At 47.4% G+C, this 21,378-nt stretch overlaps 1 protein-coding gene across 2 annotated transcripts; it reads left to right on the plus strand.

Annotated features, from left to right (window-relative positions):
• The first annotated feature begins 1,667 nt into the window (after positions 1-1,667).
• Positions 1,668-19,874, plus strand: EIF2D (eukaryotic translation initiation factor 2D). 2 transcript variants are annotated; one of them, XM_028120244.2, is made up of 15 exons: positions 1,668-1,871; positions 2,786-2,976; positions 4,086-4,169; positions 4,684-4,774; positions 7,501-7,608; positions 9,261-9,520; positions 10,030-10,147; positions 11,777-11,822; positions 12,263-12,366; positions 12,487-12,636; positions 13,010-13,099; positions 13,823-13,918; positions 14,967-15,087; positions 17,941-18,115; positions 19,672-19,874. In XM_028120244.2, exons 1-15 carry the CDS (start codon positions 1,816-1,818, stop codon positions 19,740-19,742), a joined length of 1,761 nt encoding a protein of 586 aa, XP_027976045.1. In that variant the 5' UTR covers positions 1,668-1,815; the 3' UTR covers positions 19,743-19,874. The 2 variants fall into 2 exon arrangements, with proteins under 2 accessions (XP_027976045.1, XP_027976046.1); XM_028120245.2 differs by lacking the exon at positions 12,487-12,636.
• The last annotated feature ends 1,504 nt before the right edge of the window (positions 19,875-21,378 follow it).

A 21,378-nucleotide genomic window follows, 5' to 3' on the forward strand; every position in this document is an offset into this window, starting at 1 on the left:
GCTGAAAGCCAAGAGTCAGACACTTAACCAACTGAGGCACCCAGGTGGTCCAAACACCTACAGGCTTCAAAAGTCAAAGTAATATGAGAAGTATGCCGAGTAGTCTTACTTCCATCATATCTGTTCCCTCATTTAATAAAGTTATATTTTTCTTAGTTTCTGACATCCTTCCAGTGTTCACTAATCGCCTTTTTTCACAGAGAAGGGAGATTACTTTACACATTTATCTATAATGTGTTTTCGTATTTATTTATTATTTAAATTTTAGTATCTATTTCCAATATTCCCGTGAATAACCTTCCTCAGCAACCTGGGCAGAGCCTGCCTCAGTAGCTGTGCTGCAATCGACTTAGTCAACAACACAGTCTGGCGTCACCTCCCACCCACCCACACACACACACACCCGGGAAATGTTGCTGGGTAGGGGCCCAAAGGGAGAAGGTTCTGTGGCATTGTCCTCCTCTGGGCTCCTCTGACTTCGGCCTTGTGGCTGGGACGCTTCAGAAGAAAAGTCTGGTGGGTCAGAAGTGTAGGAGGAACCCAAATTGGGGGCGGGGGGGGGAGCTAGGTGGGATTAGGACCCCCTCCAAGAATGGTGGTGGTGGGCAGACACTGTGGAAGGCCTCATCTTTGGACAGTCAATGTGGAATTTTTCTTTGTGTAACTGTGTCATCCAATCAAACAACTGGGATTTTTTTTCTTTTTTTTTTCTTTTTTGGTGGATGGACTCTCTGCCCTTAACTTTTCATATGCAAGATTTAATTTAGTAGGGGCCCGAACGCCAGGTGTGCACAGCAGCCCCTCTCAGGGAAACCCAATCTCTCACCCCTGTCGGAGACTTTTTAAATATATCACTGGAATTCTGCAAAGCACTGTGTAACGTATCACCTACATTACCTCAATGCTTCCTAAGGGAAACCCTATGAGGTAGGTGTTACATCCATATCTTTCAGAGAAGGCAGGAGTTTCAGGAATAAGCCGTTGGCCCATGATCACATTGCTAGGGAAAAGCCAAACCATAATTTGAACCCAATCTGTCTCACAGATACTTTTTTTATAAGCATGGTTATTTCATTAGTTTTGGAAACAACCTCCCCTCCCCAGATAACGGCTGAACTCAAAAAGCAATAACGCTTTGAAAAGTTTACCTAAAAGTGGCCAAAAATATTCTTAAATAGCTTTGAAGATCATTTGTAGTTTTCTCCTCATAACATGCGGGGCAAACCTGGGACAAGGGTGGATTCTCTGTTATTGTTATCATTTCACGTAATCCTGAGACCTCTAGCGTACAATAAAATGTAAAGACTTTAATAAACAAAAGCCCTTAAAATAATTCGAGAGGCCTGCAAAACTAATAGAACACAAGGGTTGAATTAATTTTGTGGAGCTGAACTAAACTGAATGGCACAGAGGCTGACACAGTACCGACCGAACGCAACCTAACACCGACCGAGTGGAAACTAACCAAGTCAAGGTTGCCACTACCGGGTCAATAGACACCTGCAGGCGCCAGCAGCTCGCGCAGGCGCAGAGCCGGGCCGAGGGAGGGCGACGGAGCGGGAATCCGCCCCGCCTTCCCCAGGCCCCGCCCGGCCTGCTTCAGTTCCCGGCCTTGCCACTAGGGGCGGCCGCGGTCCCCGCAGCGCCTACAGCCGCGAAGCCGAGCGGCCCCGGTTTCCAGCCGGGCCCCTTTTGCAGCTGGGCCCCAGCGTGACTGCCCCCATGGCTGCGGGTCGGGAAGCCTCCGCGTTCTCGTTTCCCTGACAGCCCCGGCTTCTGTGCTCTCCTTCCCCTCCCCAGGCCACTCCAGCAGAGATGTTTGCCAAGGCCTTTCGGGTCAAGTCCAACACGGCCATCAAGGGGTCGGACAGGTGAGGGAGAGAAGGGGCGTGCGGCGCCCGCCAGGGCACCCAGACATTTCCCAGTGCAGGCTGGCCCACAGCCTCTCTGAGTGAGCTAGGTCAGCCGACCTGGGGTGGAGGCCGAGGGAATGTCCAGCCGGGGAGCGGGGGTGGGTTAGACACATTTTGAGGGCGAGGAGGGAGAACAGGCCTGGTTTGTCTCCCACGCTATCTTTTGGATATTCTAGTTAGTTTAAAGGAAAACGTAATTCAGTCAGCGCTTACGGACTGCGGTCTACATAAGGGGTTGAGGGTTCAAACACGAAGGATTACAGGTTCCCCGCCCTCCAGAGAGCCTCGAGTCCCTTAGGAAAAATCAGAGGGGCACCGCGAACTACAACTACAGGAGAAAAGGGATGCGATTACTTCTCGCAGGAGAGACAGATGGAGGGTGAAGTGGGAGAGAATTCAGGGCCATGTTTTAAGAACTGTATCTGTATACAGTGTCGCAGATGCTGATACCACGTTGCGAATTTTGGAACCAGTGTTCTCTAGTCACTCTTGGTGCCCTCGTATAGCTTTTTAACCGTAAACTGACAGATTTGCCAGGCAGATGTGAGGAAAGGGGTGGGTCCAAGGGCTAGGCATGGAGTCTGGAAGGTAGGGCTGAGTTTCTAGTCGGGCTAACTTGGTTACTCACTGGTTCTCAGTTTTCCTCTTTCTTTGTAAAATGGAAAGACTTGCCCCCAGGAATATGTGAAACTAGATGAGACATTGGATGAGAAAGAGAATAGGACGTTTTGGAAGAGTGTATGAGACTAGGGCATCATAAACCAGCTGTTCCTTGGTCCTTGTGATTTTATAGTAAGTCCTTCGGAGTCCTTCGTATTTATTAAAATCCGTCCAGGCAGGATTCATGCCAGGTATTGGTTTGCTTTCTGCAGGAGAAAGCTTCGGGCTGATGTGACCACTGCTTTCCCCACTCTTGGAACAGATCAGGTCTCTGCCTTAGTACCCGGAAAGGAAGAGCTCAACACTGTGAAGTTGTATGCTCACAGAGGGGATGCAGTGACCGTGTATGTGTGTGGTGGTAACCCCATCCTATTTGAACTGGAGAAAAATCTATATCCAACAGGTATGTCAATAGGAAGGAGATGGGCGTTACTATTATCCTTGCCTAACATCTGTTTCTCCTTCTTTCTTTCCTTAAACTGCCTTACTTAAAACGCGAAGTGCAGAATCTCCCAATATCATCCCTGAGGATCTTTTTGGACCCAGTGTCCCTAGAATTGAGTCTTTCAAGATCAAAAACTGCTACAGGAGGGAGAATAACAGGGCCAACACAGGAAGAGGGTAGTGGGGGGGGGGGATGTTCTGAGAGGAAGGAATAATAGTTCATAGTGGGTTAAGTAGGGATGGAGCTTAAGTAGGTTAAGTAGGTCTTGAAAAGGGTGGGATTTCAGGACATGTAAAAAATATTCTTAAAACTTCACTAGCAGGATTTTCTTAAGAAACTGACGAGATACGGTGATAGGAAGGAAGCTAGGTTAATTAAACTACATACCCGGCTGTCTTAGTGATGTACTTCAATCGCTGTATCTCACAGGATTCTTTCTGAGGCTCTCCCTGGCTCTCAGGATCCTTTGCTTTCTCTCTTTGTCACAGATCTCAGACATTCAGTGTCCTTTTCTCTTTTCCGTAGCTGCTGACGCCTACTTTGTCACTTGGGGCTCTTGTTCCCCAAGCTTGGCTGCAGCAGTGCAACGCGGTCTCCTTAGGTTACCTGTGCCCCCACTCCACTTTGCGGCTGTACCAACATAGGCCCTTTTTGATCTAAGGTTTTACTGCTAATCACTGTGAACACAGAGGGAATAAAAATAATAAACATGGGGAAGTTTCAACATTTCCTACAGGCAGGCGCCCTGTTCTTCGCTTCCTTGCTTCTGAGGTCACAGATGGAATCCTTGCTGGGGGGTCTGTCCCCGCTTTTATCTACCGTGCCCATTGCTGCTGCCGCATCCAGGTGGAATCACAGGGGCCTCCCAGTCTCAAGTGACATCCAGTTTTTTAAGTATCTGCCTGCTTTAAGAAGGAAACCTCTTTGGGCCTCACAGCCTCCACTCTAGCTTTGAGTTGAGTTTCTTTTCTGTTTCTTAATTTAAGTGACCTTAGTGTTTGGCTTTGCCAGTTCCCTAGGGGATTGACCTTTTGGCAATAAGTCTCTCTGTGTCTCTTTTTGGGCAGTATACACCTTGTGGTCCTATCCTGACCTTCTCCCAACGTTCACAACATGGCCTCTGGTGCTCGAAAAACTGGTCGGGGGAGCAGGTAAGAGGATTTTCCTATATTCTGGCTATTGGCCGAAACCTACTTAGTAAGGGCCAACTACTTTAATAAATGCACCCATTTCCTGTGTTCATACGATTGAAAAATGGAATTTTTCCCCCATGTGTGTTTCCTCCCTCACTTGGCTGCTTCCATAAGGTCCCTGGGCCGCTAGGACCCTGTTGAAAGCCTTCAATAAGCTTCGTACTTTGTACTTAAATCAGAAAATGCTTTGTGAATCACGTGCTATACTTTAAATCAATAAGCTAAATTTTGGAAAGCAGAATGAGAGATCATGGAACCTGACTCTCAGCTTGGTGCCTCAGTTTAACCACTAGCCCCCCCAAGGGAAAAGGTCTGACGCTCAGGTTGCATTTCTTAATTTTCATTATAAATAACCTAGCTGATACTTCATAAATGTTTGTTGGTTGAGTGAATGCATAAATGATGAAGTAAAACTTGGAATCGGTTAGAGGCAGAATGTGGGTTGTGATGCTTTTTGTCTTTTTTGCCGCAGATTTGATGCTGCCAGGCCTGATGGTGCCCCCTGCTGGTCTGCCGCAGGTACAGAAGGGGGACCTCTGTGCCATTGCCTTGGTGGGGAACAGGTACTGTGCCTGTCCGCTGTGCCTTTGGGGGGAAAACTTAGATAAAACTGGGAAGGGGGTGGGAAAGGACAACTTCCAAAGCTTATAAAGGATTAAAAGAAAAAAATGGGTTCTTCTTCCCGAAGCAGAGAGTGGGCCATGGGGGAATGGCAGTGAGCCTGTGTGGGTGTCCACGTAGCTCAGCTGAGCATATTTGCTGCTGTTTTTCTTTCTTTCTTAATAATTTTACATTTATATAAGAGTTGCCAAGATAGTATAGAGTTCTTATCCGGCTTCCTTTAATGATAATGTTTTATATAACCATAGTACTGTTATCAAAACTAAGGAATTAACATTGGTACAGTCCTATTAATACAATTGTAGACTTTATTCATATTCCCTCAGTTCTTCCACGAAATGTCTTTTTTTCCACTCAAGGATCCGATCTAGGACAGCACATTGCATTTAATTGTTGTGTCTTCTTTGTCTCTTGTCTGTGACATTTTCTTGGTCTTTCCTTGTTTTTCATGGCCTTAACATTTTTTTCTCCATCATCCACATCATCATCCTTTTTTCTTTTTTAAAGCTTTTATTTATTTATTTCAGAGAGTGAGAGAGAGCGTGCACGAGCTGGGTGAGGGGCAGAGGGAGAACCCGGTTTGATCCCAGGAATCTGGGATCGTGACCTGAGCCGAAGGCAGACACTTAACCGACTGAGCCACCCAGGCGCCCCTCATCATCCTTTTTTTTTTTCAAATCATTTTAATAGCTTTATTCAAATGTGGTTTTCATACTGTAAAATTCACCTGTTTCTCAAATGTATAGTTCAGTGATTTGTAGTGTATTTGCAGAGCTGTTCAGCCATCACCACACAGCTTCTTTTTAAAAATAAATTAGGAAGTAATCATATAAACAGTTCTGAAAAATCAAACGCCCCTCACCCCACAGCCCTTTGCTCCTAGAAGTATCGGCTGATACACATATTGAGTGTGTGTATATGTTTGTGTATGAAAATGTATGATTTGGGTATGTATGTTTAAAAATACAAATAAACAGAACTATACTTTATATTGTTTTTCCGCTTAAGATCAAGGGGACATTTTCCACATGGGCAAGCTCAGTTATGCTGAGTCTTCTTACCTCCTACGTGGTGATGGACCTCCTACGTGGTGATGGACCTCCTACGTGGTGATGGACCTCCTATGTGGTCCTCTCCTAATGGACCTTGTGGTTGCCCCCAGTTTGTCTTCATCATGAACAGTCTCTTACTGATGGCTCTAGGGACACCAGTGCCATTATTTTTGCGGAGTGGACACTAAGAAGCAGAACTATTAGGGTAAAGATCAGGTGTATTTTTCTGCTGCCCTACCAGAAAGCCATATGCATTTTCATTCCCACCCACAGGGTACATGGAGCCTGTTTTCTTACACTCCACCAACACTGGATACAATGGGTTATTTTCATTTGTGTCATTCCACGTGAGCAATGATATCTCATTATTTTGCTCATTGCTGCTTTGAGAGAGAAAAGAGAGACTAGGCACAGGAGGGGGTCAGTGTTCAAAGATCTTAATGTTGCTACTCATGTTCTCCTGTTTTCCTCGAACCTTTTGGAACCAAGTACCTAGAAATGTTTCCTTCCTTGTTGAACTGGCACAACTTGCAGTTGAAAAGGTTGGTGGTGTCACTGCTTTCCCCGATATTCTATCCAGAACAGGAGAAAACTTCAGAAATGCATATTTGGCCTGCTTGGTTTGGCCTTTAGACTGTATCAGGGGATGAAGCTTGAGAGTGGTTTGTGGCCGAGAATAAAGGTACAAGGTGGTTTATTAATAATACGAACCATGTTCGAGACCTAAGTTTCTGAGCCATTGATCCCTCCAGAGGTGGAAGTTCCTCTTTTAGGAACTGAGAAAGAAACCAGATTCAAAGTTTCCATGGCAGGAGTTGACCTCTGGGCACAGTAGGGACACCAGGTTAGCAAACATCTTTCTTCAGTTCAGGTTGGGAACTCGGCCCTTGAATCTTCTTCCTTGTGCCCAGGTGACCCTGCCAGGCTGGTATGTCCCCCCACTGTTATCCAGTTGGTCACCCGTCCTTACAGGCAGTGTGTGGGCAATGCTTGAGTAACACTGGGCCGGAGGAGGTTTCTCATTTGGGCTTTGGAAGTTTTTGTAGTTACCGCAAATGTGATTGTTTTCAATCTTCTGGACGCACCCAGTTCTTAGATTGCTCGTTACACAGAGCGAGGCCTGTTCAAAAGAGCCAGCTCAGAAGGAACCTCTCGAGTTAGTGCCACTGTTTATCTCCCCTCTCTTCCCTGTGGCACCCCACAGCCTCACTTATGGCACACATTTGTCCTTCCTTTTGAAGCTCCGTATAGGATGGCTAGGCCCTTAAGGTAGGGGAGGTAATTTTATAGTTTTGAAATTAAATAAAGGGAACTTTAAATATCCTTGCAAGTCCTGCCTGGGTTTGATTCATTATAGGAATAACAACAAACAGTGATAACGTCAACAGAGGAGTTACTCATACAGAAGGGGAATGTTTGGTCAAGGGATTTTTGAAAGTTGTATTTATAGGTAATCCGAAGAAAACTGAGGCTGGACTGAGTTTTGTTTTGTGATACAGGCGGTTGCTTCAGATTTGCAAATGTGGTGCTTTTAGCCCTTGAGTGGAAAGATGCCCCTGACGCGTGCCCTTCTGCAAAGCCCTCCCTGACCCCGTCTCCGGCGTACTTCTCCTCAGAGCCCCTGTTGCTGTTGGAGTCGCTGCCATGTCCACAGCTGAGATGCTGACTTCGGGCCTCAAGGGAAGGGGCTTCTCCGTGCTGCACACCTACCGGGACCACTTGTGGTGGGTCCTCTGTCTCTTCTGTTTTATAGAGAGCTGGGTGGGTGGAGAGGGCATGGGGCCTGGATTCACAGGTGAGAGTTTGGGGCCCAGCCGTGTCTGTACGCAAGTTGCTGATTTCAGACATTCATTTCTTCACTAAATGTGGAGGAAAAAACTGGATGGATAGATCGGTTGGTTGGTTTGTTGTTTTTGTTTTTTGTTCTTTTTGTTTTGTTTTGTTTTGTTTCTTGTTTGGGGAAGAAATTACGGAGAACTTTGATTACTTTCTAGGTGAATGGTAGAATCCTAGGCCTAGAAGATGACCTTAGGGACTGTCTACTCTGCCTCTCTGCACTGTGATATTCTTTATTTTTATAGCTTCAGTCGATGCTGCCTTATCTGCCACCCACGTTTAGGCATCTTCTTGCCTCATAGGAGTGCTCGGAAATTCTCACTTCTGAATCCAAACCAAAGCAGAGTAGATCCTCAAGCACCACGGTCATCACCTGATCACTTTTCTGTTCAGGTTTCACATTTCAGATCTCCTCCCCATTATGGAAGTCACGTTTTCTCACTGTAATAACCGCTTTCTAAAACCACATACTAGTATCTTCTTTGGTTATTTTCTTGTCATTTTACCAAAACAATAAATAGGGCTTTTCTTAAAAGTGGTGTAGCTGGTCTTTTGGCCAAGTGTTGTGGCCTATTGGTACAGATTCATCCTAACATTTCTAGCCCAGCCTTGTAGTTGCTCATTTTATAAGGCTTGGCCAAACCCTGCCCTGCTGGAGGACGTACAGCCACAGTCGGTGTCCCCGCAGACATTTGAGGGCTGCTTACCAATGTTCTCCAGACACCCTGCTTTCTGGCAGTCTGCACAAGGGCTATCAAGGTCATGTTGCCTAAATTGTTCACCAGTGGCTGCTTCAGTCCCCCTGCCCCCACCTTTTAAAAATATTTATGTACTTACCTCATCAGAATCACTTAAACACATAGTATGGCCTCACTATTCACAAGACTATTAAGACTTGCTGCAACCGTTAGTGTAAACTTGGTTTGGTTTCCATCATCTCGTGCTGCATGCTCCGTATGCGGCATCGCTTTTTTTCCTGTCTTCCTAAGGCTTAGTGGCATGAAAGCGTGTCATCACTACTCTGCAAGTTAGAGCGCATCCTGAGAGAACACAGAGGCAACTGACTTAGTCCCGGAGCAGGCCGGGTGCTTGTGCTTTGTCACGTACTCTGAGCCTCGGGCTTGGAGCTCACCAAACTGGTACTGCGGAAGCGTTTGCCACCTTACTTTTGTTATTGAATTCAAATTGGTTTTATTTTTAATTCACGTGAAGGGAATCCTTTTGGGGGCTTCTCTTTAACTGCTTTTTCTTTCATCTTTCTTTGTCCCAAATGTGGATGAGTGATATTATTATTCCTTTGGAATAGGATAGGTTGGAGGCAAGAATTACTCTCCCCATTTCAGAGATGAGGAAGCTGAGGCATGGGATTTTTCTGGGCCCAGAATTGGGAGTGGGGTTTAGGTGAGAGCCCAGGCTCTCTGCCTTCCCCTGGACACCCCTGCCTGTGGCTCTCACTCTTTCCGGTCTCCCAGCTGACCCTGATCAGGATCGGAGAATGCTGTGGCTGCCATTCGGCGTTTCTGATGTGCGGTTTTTCCAGGCGATCTGGAGACAAGTCTTCTCCACCTTCCTTGGCTCCACTGGCCCTGGATCCCCCAGATCTCAATGAAGAGAAGGGGTCTGTCCTGGCAGACCCCGCCCTGCAGCAAGACGTGAGGCGCCTGACCCTGGAGGGAGAGGACGAGGCGAGTGGGGAGGTTCAGCAGCGGATGTGTGGGGAGAAGTCCCTGTCAGAAGCCTCAGAAGACCCCGGCGTCAGGGGCCTGAACCCAGACCCCACAGACAGCAAGACCCTGCAAGGTATAGCTCTGAGTAGAAGGACCCACCTCCTCTTGATTTAGGAAACGTCTTCTACTCTGCTTCTGACCAGAGCGGTGCCGAAGCTCTAGAACGGCAAGGTCCTTCTCTTTGGTGAGGGTGGTGCTGCAGCCCTTTGACGTCGCACCAGGGAGTCCTTGCCCGACAAGTCCTGCTTCCCGGCATGCCAGTGTGCCTTGGCGTTTGGACTGCTTCCAGCTACAGAGGCCTCCGCGGTCTCTTCTGGTTCTGACTTCTCTGTCAGAGAAGCATTTACTCCTGGCCGGGGGGTGGGGCGGGGAGTGGGCCTGGTGGCCGGACCCCTCCTTTGGGGTCAGCCCTCTTTATAGGCTCAGTGCTCAAGAGAGTCTGGGAGCTTTGGGACCCGGGAATGGGTTCCTTCCAGAGCTGAGGGGGTGAGGCAGGGGTGGAGCTGGGTGGGGAGTTTACTTGTACTGCACCAGGCATTCTGTATCCTTCAGAAAAATATGGTTCTTGTCTTTTCCTTGCAGAGCAAATGGATGAACTGTTACAGCGATGCTTCTTGCACACTTTAAAGTGCCAAGTCAAAAAAGCTGACCTCCCTTTACTCACCAGCACACTCCTTGGCAGCCACATGTTCTCCTGCTGGTACGGAAGGCAGGGTGTGGGCTGCGGGGCTTTCTCTGGTACACTGGCAGTGTGTCAGGACAGGATGGGGGAATTGGCTGAGGGACGTGGAGTGGAGAGTTGATCTGGCAAACAAATCAGGTCCTGAGTTTTAAAAACTTAAATTTTAGCCAGTAAAATGTTGTTGAAGAAATGGAGGTTAAAATTCCCAAGATTCTCTGAGCACTGCCTCTGCTGTGGTAATTCTGGGCTGGCTCGTGAATCAGGCAGCACGTCCCGTCCAGGAAGCGTCCCGGGGCAGCCTCTTTGTCAAGAGGCTTCTTCTGGAACGTTCAACCCCCTCACACTTTCCCTGCAGAGTAGGTGGGCCACATTATATTGTATCAGGAGGAAGAGTCATTGGGGGGGAAGGCCATTGGGGTGGCCCCAAACACAGGCCACCAAGAGAGACCGTAGTACATGCAGATAGAACCTGGGCTTTGGAAACAGCCATCTGGATGCAAATGCCAGTTCCCCAGGGTTTTGGAGCAAGGTGAATTTGAACTTGTTACCGGGCTTCTCTGAACCCGAATTTCCAGCACTTGTAGGATTGTTGTCAAGATTCACTGACCTCACATTTAATAAGCACTCAGGAAAAATCCTATCAGAAGGTTTGCTCCTTGATTGGTATACCACAACTCAACTTTTCTCTTTTTGAGAATTTTGCTGTGTTTTTTTTAAAAAGTGGTTTTGATGTAATTCTCTTCCTGCTTACATGTGTGCTCCTTTAAGGCGTCCTGTACAAGTGTGGTAGTCTGGAGCATGTGGTGGGATACTTGGTAATTTGTCCTGACCTTGCTGGGTTCTAAGTAACTGGGAAAGAGCTCCTAGAATCTTCTGGGATAGAGGGTTCTTAACCTGGGGCGGGTTCTGGAAGGACTCTCTATGAACCCCAAGGCTCTCGCTTGTCACATTTTGAGAGAAGACTTAAGTTCTGAGAAGAGGGCCTGATTATGGCTTTCATAGGAACCTCCCCCCAAAAACTAACAGCTGTAGGGTGGGCGTTCACAGAGTCTTTCTCTCAAGAACCAGATCTTGTAGGCTTTGCAGACCAGTCTCTTGCAGCTCCTCAGCTCTACCATGTCAGCAGACAGCAGACAGACGGCTGTGGCCAGATATGGCCTATGGGATAGAGTGCCAATCCTGCCCTTGACCCACCTGCCTCAGTGAGCTTGCTGTTGGCAGGGTTCACCTTGAGGCAGAACTTTGGAGGCCACAGAAGGTGGTCCAGTTCGAGAGGACTCTAAAGCTATATCCAGTACAGGAGCCACTATCCACATGTGGCTATTTAAATTTAAACTAATTAAAATTAAATAAAATTTAGAATTTAGTTCCTCAGTCACATTAGTTGTGTGTCAAGTACTTAACAGCCACATGCAGCTAGTGGCTGCCATATTGGATGATAGATAGAGAACATTCGTATTTACAGAAAGGGCTGTTACACAGCAGTGATCTAGAGCATCCTAAAGTCAGTACCCTCTCTCCTGCCGCCCCTGGGCAGAGGGCTCTGGAATAGCAGCTTCTTTCTGAACATGGAGGAGGAAGGCTGAGGAAAAAATGCCCTCCTCTCAGCAGCTTTGTTAGCTTAACTTGTTTTCCATCTGCCACCAGCCCTGAAGGACGACAGCTGGACGTGAAGAAATCAAGCTACAAAAAGGTAAGCAGGTACCTTCTCTGCAGACCCACACAGAGAGATGTGTAGGGTTACACGCACCATGAGCTGGATGGACACTGGGGAAGCCCCGTCTGTAGGGCTTGGGCTAGAATTAAGCTTTTTGATTCCAGGTATGGGGGGGAGCAGGGGAGGGGGAAGAAAACCCTCCCTGGGTTGAGGCAGTTGGGCGAGCACCCACTCCTCTCTCCCCCTTCCGCCCCTTTGTATCTGACCAGAGTTCTGGAAGACTTCACCAGTTAGCCTGTAGCAGCTTCTCACTCCCTGAGCCTCAGGGCGGGGGCCTCCCAGTTCCCGGTTTGATGAGGGAAGGGACTGTCATGCGTCCGTCCCCAGGAGCAGCCTCACTCGGTGTGTGGCACATCGGGTGCTCAGGATGGGCATGTAATACATGGAGTCCCTACCCCTGGCCCTCTCTCCCTTAGCTCTCTAAGTTCCTGCAGCAAATGCAGCAGGAGCAGATTATACAGGTGGAGGAGCTGAGCAGAGGGGTGGAGAGCATTGTGGCTGTGGACTGGAAGCACCCGAGGTGAGTGCAGGGGACCTGCTCACCGTAGCTCAGCGGCCCCAGGGCGCCTGGGCCCCGGGCTGGGAACTGCCCAGATGCTAGTATAAAATGTGTTTTTTCTTTCCTTCTGCTGGGTTTTAGGATCACATCTTTCGTCATACCCGAGCCCTCCCCGACCTCCCAGACTATCCAGGAGGGTAGCAGGGAACAGCCCTATCACCCTCCAGATATAAAACCCCTCTACTGTGTCCCAGCCAGCATGACCCTGCTCTTCCAGGAGTCTGGCTACAAGTGAGTTTTTGGAGAGCAGCCCTCCTCTGCCTGCTTGGTGTTCCGGCCTCTAGTTCCTCTCAAGCTGAGTAGCCTTCCTCTGTGACCGGCAGAACCTGTGGCGCCCCTGGTCCCCCTTTCTCCCACATCCAGCTTCAAGCCTCCTTCCCCTGAGCAGTGTCTCTGACTAAATGAACGACAGCAGGTGCCTCCCTTTCCTCCTTGTAATCATCCTTCACGAGGCCCTGCTCACCTCAGTCAGGAAAGGGAAGAAAACAGAGCTCAAAAAGCCAAGGAAAGCAGCCTACTGAGCAGAGAGTGAGTCTTGGTATCTGCAGTTTGTCTCCTGGCACAGCACGAACTAACCCCCCGCCCCCTGTCACTTCCGACCTAGGAAGGGAAGCGTTCTTGAGGGCGCTGAAGTCCGGATGATCATCATCAACTATGCCAAGAAGAATGACCTGGTCGATGCGGACAACAAAAAGTGAGTGGCTGGGGAGCCCTGCTGAAGATCGGTCAATCCCCGACAGCACAGACCTGGACACACCGGTGGAGGATGTCTGGGGTAGAGGGGAACGTGGGAGATCACAGCCTTTTCGAAAGAAGCAAGACCAGTGGTTTCTAAACCATGGGCTGTGGACACCTAGACTTGTCCAGGGTGCTCGGATCCACGTGTGGCGTCAACACTGGCTGTAGACTGAGGACGTGGTAGCCCATAGACATCCACGACTGGTTTTCAAATGCACATGCCCTTGTGAGGAATCAAGTGCAACTTAGAAAAATTTTACTGAAGTCATCGTGGCTTTTTGGTATCCTCTATTTTCTTAGTAAGTTGGCACAAAAGGTAAACTACTAAATGAAGAGCATTCCATTACCGTTTTTCTTTTTCACTTTCAAAAGACATCCCCATGATCAAAAAGTTGGGAACTAGCGGTCTGATCATGGTTAGGTAGCAGAACTGGGCCAAGAATTCTGGTGTGTGGATTTATCCCCCCGCCCCCAACCACCACTGGCTGCTCCCTTGTCCTTGGGAAACATACCGGACCTCCCATCCACAGGGTGCATTGCTTCATGGGCTCTGGTCCCTGAATTGGTTCTCGTGGTCCTGAATGACTACAAAGAACACAGAAGAGATGAATCCTGAGCTGGCCCTTGGGTCAGAAGGGGCGGGGCTGGCATTTCCTTATTGCCTCTTCTTTCCCTTTAGTCTCGTGAAATTGGATCCCATCCTATGTGACTGCATCTTAGAGAAAAATGAACAGCACACAGTCATGAAGCTTCCATGGGACAGTCTCCTGACCAGGTAGTGGGGATTGGCAGTCCCTCTCAAACGTTTCTATCCCTCCCCTTATTGTCTGTCCTTTGGACTTTAGAATCATCGCTGTCTCAGTCTTTGACTTTCTCTCCATAATTCAACTGATATTAGTCTACATAAACACAGGCTCGGTAATTTTGATGTGGAGGATTCTTGGAATGGTTTGAGCCAACACAATATAGGAGAACTTAAAGGGAGAAAGAAAAAGAACAGTTAATTAAAAATAAGAACTTCAAAAAGATTTAGAAGCAAAAAGAGGCCGGGAGGAATTGTCTTAAAGTCATCAAAGGAAAGACTCTATGCTCTTTCTTTTCCACAGAACAAAACTGAAAATAATATCTATGAGGAGTTTGCAAACTACAACCCACAGGCCAAATCTGGCCTGCTACCTGTTAATGTAAATAAGCCATACCCATTTGTTCATTGTCTGTGGGCTGCTTTTGTGCTAACAACAGCAGAGTTGGGTGGTTACACATACCCGGTAGCCCTTAAAGCCTAGAATATTTCCTGTCTGGCCCTTTATAGAAAGTTTGTACCATCCCAGTATATATGATACCAAGAGAAAATCTGGTTAGATGAAAGGTAGACATTCTTTGTGGTAAAGGCTTTCTCTAGAAGATGAGTCGGAACACGTCACAGATGGGAAGCAGCACTTTACCAGGCTGGGTACGTGAGAGTCTTGAGACAGGAAGTCAATTCCCCAAGGCAGCCTGGGCAGAGTGTCAGAAGACCAGGCCACTGGACAGTTTCCAGGGGCTCAAGTCACTGATGAATCCCTTCCCTGAATCCCTGGGCCTTGACTTTGGCCATACTTCGGGGATCTTTAAAAAACATATATGCCTAATTGGAGTTCCTGATTTAATTGGTCTTGGATGCAGCCCCCTAGGTGATGTCAATGATTCTCAGTGCAGCCTGGGGCAAACCGCTGCCTGCCCAAGCCTGGCTCACACCCAGCTAGCTGCCCGCTAGCAGTGGGGAATGAGGAGATGATTTCTGTTGGCTTTATCAGTCTATAGCTCACGAACTCCTGTTTCAGATGTTTGGAAAGATTGCAGCCTGCCTATCAAGTGACCTTTCCAGGACAAGAGCCCATTATGAAGAAAGGCAAAATCTGCCCAATTGACATCACCCTAGCGCAGAGAGCATCTAATAAAAAGGTAATTTTAAAAAAGACACAATGTTGAGGGGCGCCTGGGTGGCTCAGTTGGTTAAGCGTCTGCCTTCGGCTTAGGTCATGGTCCTGGGGTCCTAGGATTGAGCCCCGCGCTGGGGGGGGGGGGGGGTCCCTGCTCAGCAGGGAGTCTACTTCTCCCTCTCCCTAAGCCCCTCCCCCTGCTCGTGCTCTCTCTCCCTCCCTCTCTCCCTCTTGCAGGCACGCTCTCTCAAATAAATAAATAAAATCTTTAAAAAAAAAAAAAGGACATAGTGTTGGAAGATGGTGATTTATAATATCCCTAAGTTCTAGTCTCTCTAATGTGATTGGAGGTATGTATGTATTTATTTATTTATTCATTCATTCATTCTTTCGTTCATTTTTAAAGATTTTATTTATTAGAACAAGAGAGAGTGCACAAGCAGGGGGATGCTGCAGAGGGAGAGGGAGAAGCAAACTCCCTGCTGAGCAAAGCCTGACATGGGGCTCCATGCCAGGACCCTGGGATTATGACCTGAGCCAAAGGCAGACACTTAACTGACTGAGCCACCCAGGTGCGCCGTGTTTGGAGGTTTTTAAATTTTGGCCTCAATCACCGCAAAGATTGTTTATGAAACAACCATGTTTGTGTGAGTGGGCTCAGCCCTGTATAAAACAGGCAAAGCTAGCCCTCTCACCCCCTACCCTCTAGGATTTTGTGCTAGGACACTTGCTAGAGCCTAGTTCCAAAGGTAAACAAGATTTTGTTTTTATTTTTTTCTTAGACCTGTTACGGGTTTTCAGCTCTTACTCATTCTATTACCTCTTGGGCCTTGCTCAGGGAAAAACAGCTTATAAAGAATTGCTGAAAGAAGTGAGTGTGTGTAGCCTGGCAACACAGAGTCCTAGGGAACTAATTCTATCTGGCCCAAGTGTGTGAAAAGCTGTCCTTGGGAAAAGGAGTGCACTTAATGCTGAGATGCCTTGAGAAGACAGAAATAGGATTATTGGATGGAAATCCCAAGCAGACAGACTTGGGTTCCAGATAAAGAACTTTCTAGTGTTTGGGTTATGCAAGTGGGCTTTGGCATTAGAGATATGGGCTCAAATGTGACCTTTGCCTTGCTGCTTGTCCTTGAGAAAGTGAATGTTTTCTTGCCTGAGTTTTCTTATGTGAAAAATGGGGATAATACCTACCGTATAAGGCATCATGAGGGCCAAATGAAGGAAATACATGGGTGAAGCACTTAGACTAGTACTTGGCATTTAAGCAGTGAGTAAATGAGAACCAGTAATGAGAACCTCAATAGTAACTAGCAATAGCCACTATTTCTGGGGTAAGTATGTGCCAGACTCTGTACTAAGCAATTTCTGTATATACAGGTTTCCCCTGCTAGCTGAAAGTGGAGCATTCCTATGAAACCTTTTGTCAGCTGAAATGGGGTAAAGCAAAGAAGCAATTACCATGACTTTATATGGAAAAAATTTTGAGCACTCCCAGACCCCAAAAAATAACTCTCTTAGGCTTTTCTGATATATCAGGACACGTCTTGCTAACGGATGCACAGAATAACTGGAGATAAAGCACAGATGCTCCCAGACACAGTTCAGGGATCTGGGGGCTGGGCGCTGAGGTGCTGAGTGTCGTTCCTGGGGCAGATGCTTGGCGGGGGCTCCCCTCTCGCTGCTGCTCGGGGTGCGTGCTGCCTCTGTGAGGGCTCCCTGCAAAACCAGTGCTGAGCACTATGTTCACTTTTCACCTTTCTTTGTAAGAGTGAAACCCTCTGGATTTCTTTCAGTTAGCAAAAAAAGTTACTAATGTAGGTCTTTTCATAAGAGCGAAGTGGTGTACCGTGAACTTTGAAAAAGCAGGGGACATTTGTACTAGCTTACTTAAACACTATTAATATTAGCGGTAACAGAATTGTCCCAAATTAAAACTGGTGCTTTCCAAATTAGGGAGTTCTTGTTTGGAGGTCTGCAAGCAACAATTGGGTGACCACTTGTTGGGGGAAGATGTAGTCCAGGGTGCATACATCAGGGAATAGATGTGACCTCTAATGTCTTATCGATTCTGAGGTTCTCTGGGGCTGGAGTCCCTTGACAAGCCTGGGTTATTTGGAACCTATGACTTTATTGAAAGCAGCCCTTCCCAACCCACTCCTGATGGTAACATACTCTACTATCTCTAGTCATGAATTCAAGAGAACTTGTTTCAAAAAAGGGGAGAATTGTGACTTTTTTTAAAGTGTCAGTGTTTTTTAATCTGAAAATCACATATATGTCATTTGTGAAGTTGGTAATAGAAAAATATTTGTGTTCCTGATGAGATGCTTGATATTAAGGAATTATTGTCCATTTATTTTTAGGTATGATGATGGTTTTGTCTTTATGTTTAAAAGAACCCTTATCAAAAAAATAAATAAATAAAAGAACCCTTATCTTCTAGAGATAAGTACTAAAGCATTTGTAGATAAAATGATCTGATGTTTAGGAGGATTTGCTCTAAAGCAATAGGGACAGGGATATAGGTGAATTGAGGTTGGTCATGAGTCGATAATTGTTGAAATGATGGGAACATAGGAGCACAGTATTCAATTCTACTTTTATTTATGTTTTTAATTCTCCATAACAAAAAACCTTTTTAAAAAAAGTATATGTTACAGGTGGGATAGAGAGTATTCCACTAAGTATATAACACATATATTGGATGGGACGGAAAGAATCAGTAAGTATAAAAATAAACAATGTGGATGAAAAGGGCCCATGGTTGTCAGGATGGTGAACACGGCGGGTGAAGAGGCTGCGGAGGCTCTAGCAGGCCCTGTGGAGGGGAGGGCGTGCGGTCCCCCCTACCACCTGTCTTCTGTCCCCGCAGGTGACTGTGGTCCGGAACTTGGAGGCCTACGGTCTGGACCCGTACTCGGTGGCGGCTGTGCTCCAGCAGCGGTGCCAGGCTAGCACGACCGTCGCTCCTGCCCCTGGGGCCAAGGACGGCCTGCAGGTCCAGATCCAGGGAAACCAGGTCCATCATCTCAGCCGGCTGTTACTTGGTGAGCATCTCCTCTGGAGAAGCAGAAGCGCGGGTCTAACTTGGCCAAAATCTTCCCACCAATTCAAGCCCCTCTAGTCATCATAGCCATGTACATGTGTGTGCCTGTGGCCATACAGTGTGTAGTGAGGGGCCAGCAAGAGACAGAGCTGATATTTGCGCCAGGTGCTTTGGCCCCCAGATTCGGTGCTCTGTCCACCATTACTATTGGAGTAGTTTTCTTCCTGGTTTTCCCTTTTATAAAGCATCTGTTGAGCATCCCAAGCACGCTGGGTACTTTGCTGGGCTTTTTGCAGGCCCTGTCTCTCATCGTGACGATGTAGCAGAACTGTTTGCGTTTTGCAGCTGAGGAAGCCGAGGCTCAGAGAGGCCCAGTCCCTTGCCCTCAGATATTCAGCTGTTCAGTGCTGCTGCTGGGCTCCGGACTTGGCTTTGTCAGACGCCCAGAGCCTAAGTTCTTTCTCCCAACTCTGGGTCACCCAGCTTCCGGCTTGTCCTTGATTCACGTCACCTCTGCCCGAGTCCGCTTTCCATCACTCTCCTCTAAACACTCCTTGTGCACACCAGTGCCTTCAGAACAGGCCCCTGTGCTCGATAAATAAGACCTTCCCAGTCCAACTCCCGTTCCCCTCGAGCTGTCTCTGGCAGCTCTCACCACCCCCCCGCCCCCACCTCTGGCCTCAGCTGCACTGCTGTCCTCGCTGTTTCCCATGCACACTCGGGGCTTGTGTCCCTGTTCCCTCGCGCACTGCACCCTCCCACAGCCCACGTCTGCCCAACAGGGGGCCTCATCGGCCCAGCTCAGGGGTCCCGGGAAGCCTGTCTCAGAGCATGTCCCATTTTTTTCTGTCCTTAAATTAGCATTTAAAAGATTGCCTATGTGGCACTTTCTACTTGGGTTTATTTTTCTGGTTAGTGTCTGCCACTTGACCAGTTTTTTCTAATGTCTGAACCCCCTGCTAGACTGAGCAACTTAAGTCAGAGATCTTGCCTTCTTCATCCCTTTTTCATGCTCAGGGCCTGGCACAGAATGAATGCTCGATAAGCACATGTATTTTAGGGCCTAAGGCAGTACCCTGTAGTAAACTTTTGGTGAACCAAAACTTTTGGTGACCCCTTTAAGTGAAGAACCCGGTAGGAGGTGCTGAGAAGAAATACAGAGGAAAATAGACAAGCACATGACTGAATGCAGATGAACACGTTCTCTCTCCTGAGAAAATTATGAATGCCTCAAGTATATCTAGAAAGTGGCTCTCAGTGAAAATTGCTAAAATACACACATCAGCCATGAGGTATAAGTATAAATGGCCCATCCCAGACAACTGCCCAGAGGAGCTGGGTTAGAGCTGGGTGTAGAAGAGCAGGTCATAGGATGCAGGTTGACTGAAGAGAAGTTGATAATGGGAATGTGCGCACAGTGGGGCCAGGGGGTGGGAGGTAGCCATGTGAATCGGGGCCCATGGGGGTCGGGGCCAAGGAGGGACGTTGTGACACAAAGCACAGGCGGTGGTTGGGAGGGCATGCCCCACTTAGGAGTTTCTGCTTTTTGGATTGTAGAAGACTATCAGCTTCCTCGAAAACACATCCAAGGCCTAGAAAAGGCCCCCAAACCCGGCAAGAAGAAATAACAGACTCCTGTTTCATGTGGTCGATCCAGTGGAAATCCAGGCTCTGGGCTGGTCATTTATATGAGCATTTTCAGCTTTTGCAAATGAAAAAATATAATTCTTTACCAAAATAAATTTTTATTCTAATCTAAATCTGATTTCCCTCTGGTTTCCTCCACTCAGCTAGACTGTTAGTACTACATTTGCAAGCCATACGTCAGTTTACATCGACAGGAGAGGTGGTAGTGGAGTGTCTTTTCTATTCATGTGATTGCAGTGGTTTTAGTTCCTTTCCTGCTTTCGGGGCAGGTGGCTCATCCAAAGCTCAGGCAGGTAGAGCCTTTTGTTTTGAAAGCCCCTCTAGCAAATAGTCCACAGCCTCTTGCTCATCTGTTCCTACCCCCTAATTAACCTCCTTGCCCCAAAAGAGTCCCCTCACATCTCTAAAGAGTTAGTCACCCAGAAGGAGCACTTAGCTGTTCTCTGCCATCAAGCCAGGCCAAAGAAGAAAGGCTTCACTCTGAATGGCAGCAACATTTTGGCTGGACAGGTAGAAGAAATCATGAAAGTATCTGGATTCCCCTGCACAATTCTTGCCCCACACTGGCACGCTGCCGCCTGCAGTAGGAAATCGTGAAGTGGCTTCAAGACAGTGGCTTTGTTACAGGAAAGAGTCTTATCCAACTTTTGGGGGCTCTTGGAAGAGGTCTTCATTTAGTCTTCAGAGAGTCTGTGAACTCCCTGAAATGGTACGCAGGATTTTGTATGCTCATTTTCCCAAGAGGTTCCCATGCTTTTGTCATGTGCCCAGAAGGATCACTTGCTGCCAAAAAGGTTCAGAACCACTGCTCTGGTCCCTGCTTAGTTCCTGGGAGTTACTTCTGTGACCAAAGCGCTCCTTGTACAAAAGGAAGGAGTGAGAGCTGAGCTGAATTATTCTAGAGTTTTTTGGTTTTACCATCAAAAAACAATTAGAGTTTACTTTTTTTTCTTTCTCATCCCCCCCTTTTTTTTTTAATAAATCAAGATAAGAAACACTTGAAAATATCCACACTGTTCACAAATTACCCACCTGGGGCTAGAAGGGAAGAAAGGGATGGATGTGAAAGTGCGTGTGAGACGCTCCCTACCTTTCGTTATTAGACCTAGAATAACAGTCCTTGTCACTTATGACTCACTGTAAGTAAACTCCTTAATTTTATGAATCCTTTCTCTGCCAGCATGAGCCTATAGAACTGAGGAAGGGATTTTTGGAAATTGACCCCAAACAAGATTCTATGACACAGAACCTTTGGACAGTTTGATCTGAGGGAGTGTGGTATGTATAGTAGTAATGGAATATGGTCCTTATATGAACACAGATAGCATGTAGTACTTTGTAAGGTTCTTTCACAAACATGATTTACTTGCACAAGTCGATTGGAGGCTGAGAGAGGTTGTGTCTCGCTTTGTTGATCTCCGTTAAAGACACAAAGCCAGTAAACAGCAAGGGTGGGTCTAAAATGCACTGCCACTCCCGACTGTGGTTTAACTCGGAGTTCCGCTGTGATCCTGCTGTCAGGACCTGTGCTTTGAATGGTTTTTCCAGTAACAATGACCCATTCGCGCTGACTCACCTTCCCTCTCCTCCTCGGGAACACCATACGCATGTGTAAGA

This window comes from Eumetopias jubatus, unplaced genomic scaffold (assembly GCF_037043125.1).
Source record: "Eumetopias jubatus isolate StellerSeaLion01/CBP00866 unplaced genomic scaffold, mEumJub1_p1.0 scaffold_12, whole genome shotgun sequence".
NCBI lineage: Eukaryota > Metazoa > Chordata > Mammalia > Carnivora > Otariidae > Eumetopias > Eumetopias jubatus.

Excerpts from the sequence above, each read along its gene's own strand:
- EIF2D (XM_028120244.2), top strand. The coding sequence starts at position 1,816 with ATGTTTGCCAAGGCCTTTCGGGTCAAGTCCAACACGGCCATCAAGGGG. Across the intron at positions 4,170-4,683 it reads AAAACTGGTCGGGGGAGCAG|ATTTGATGCTGCCAGGCCTG; the intron begins GTAAGAGGATTT and ends TTTTTGCCGCAG. Across the intron at positions 4,775-7,500 it reads ATTGCCTTGGTGGGGAACAG|AGCCCCTGTTGCTGTTGGAG; the intron begins GTACTGTGCCTG and ends ACTTCTCCTCAG.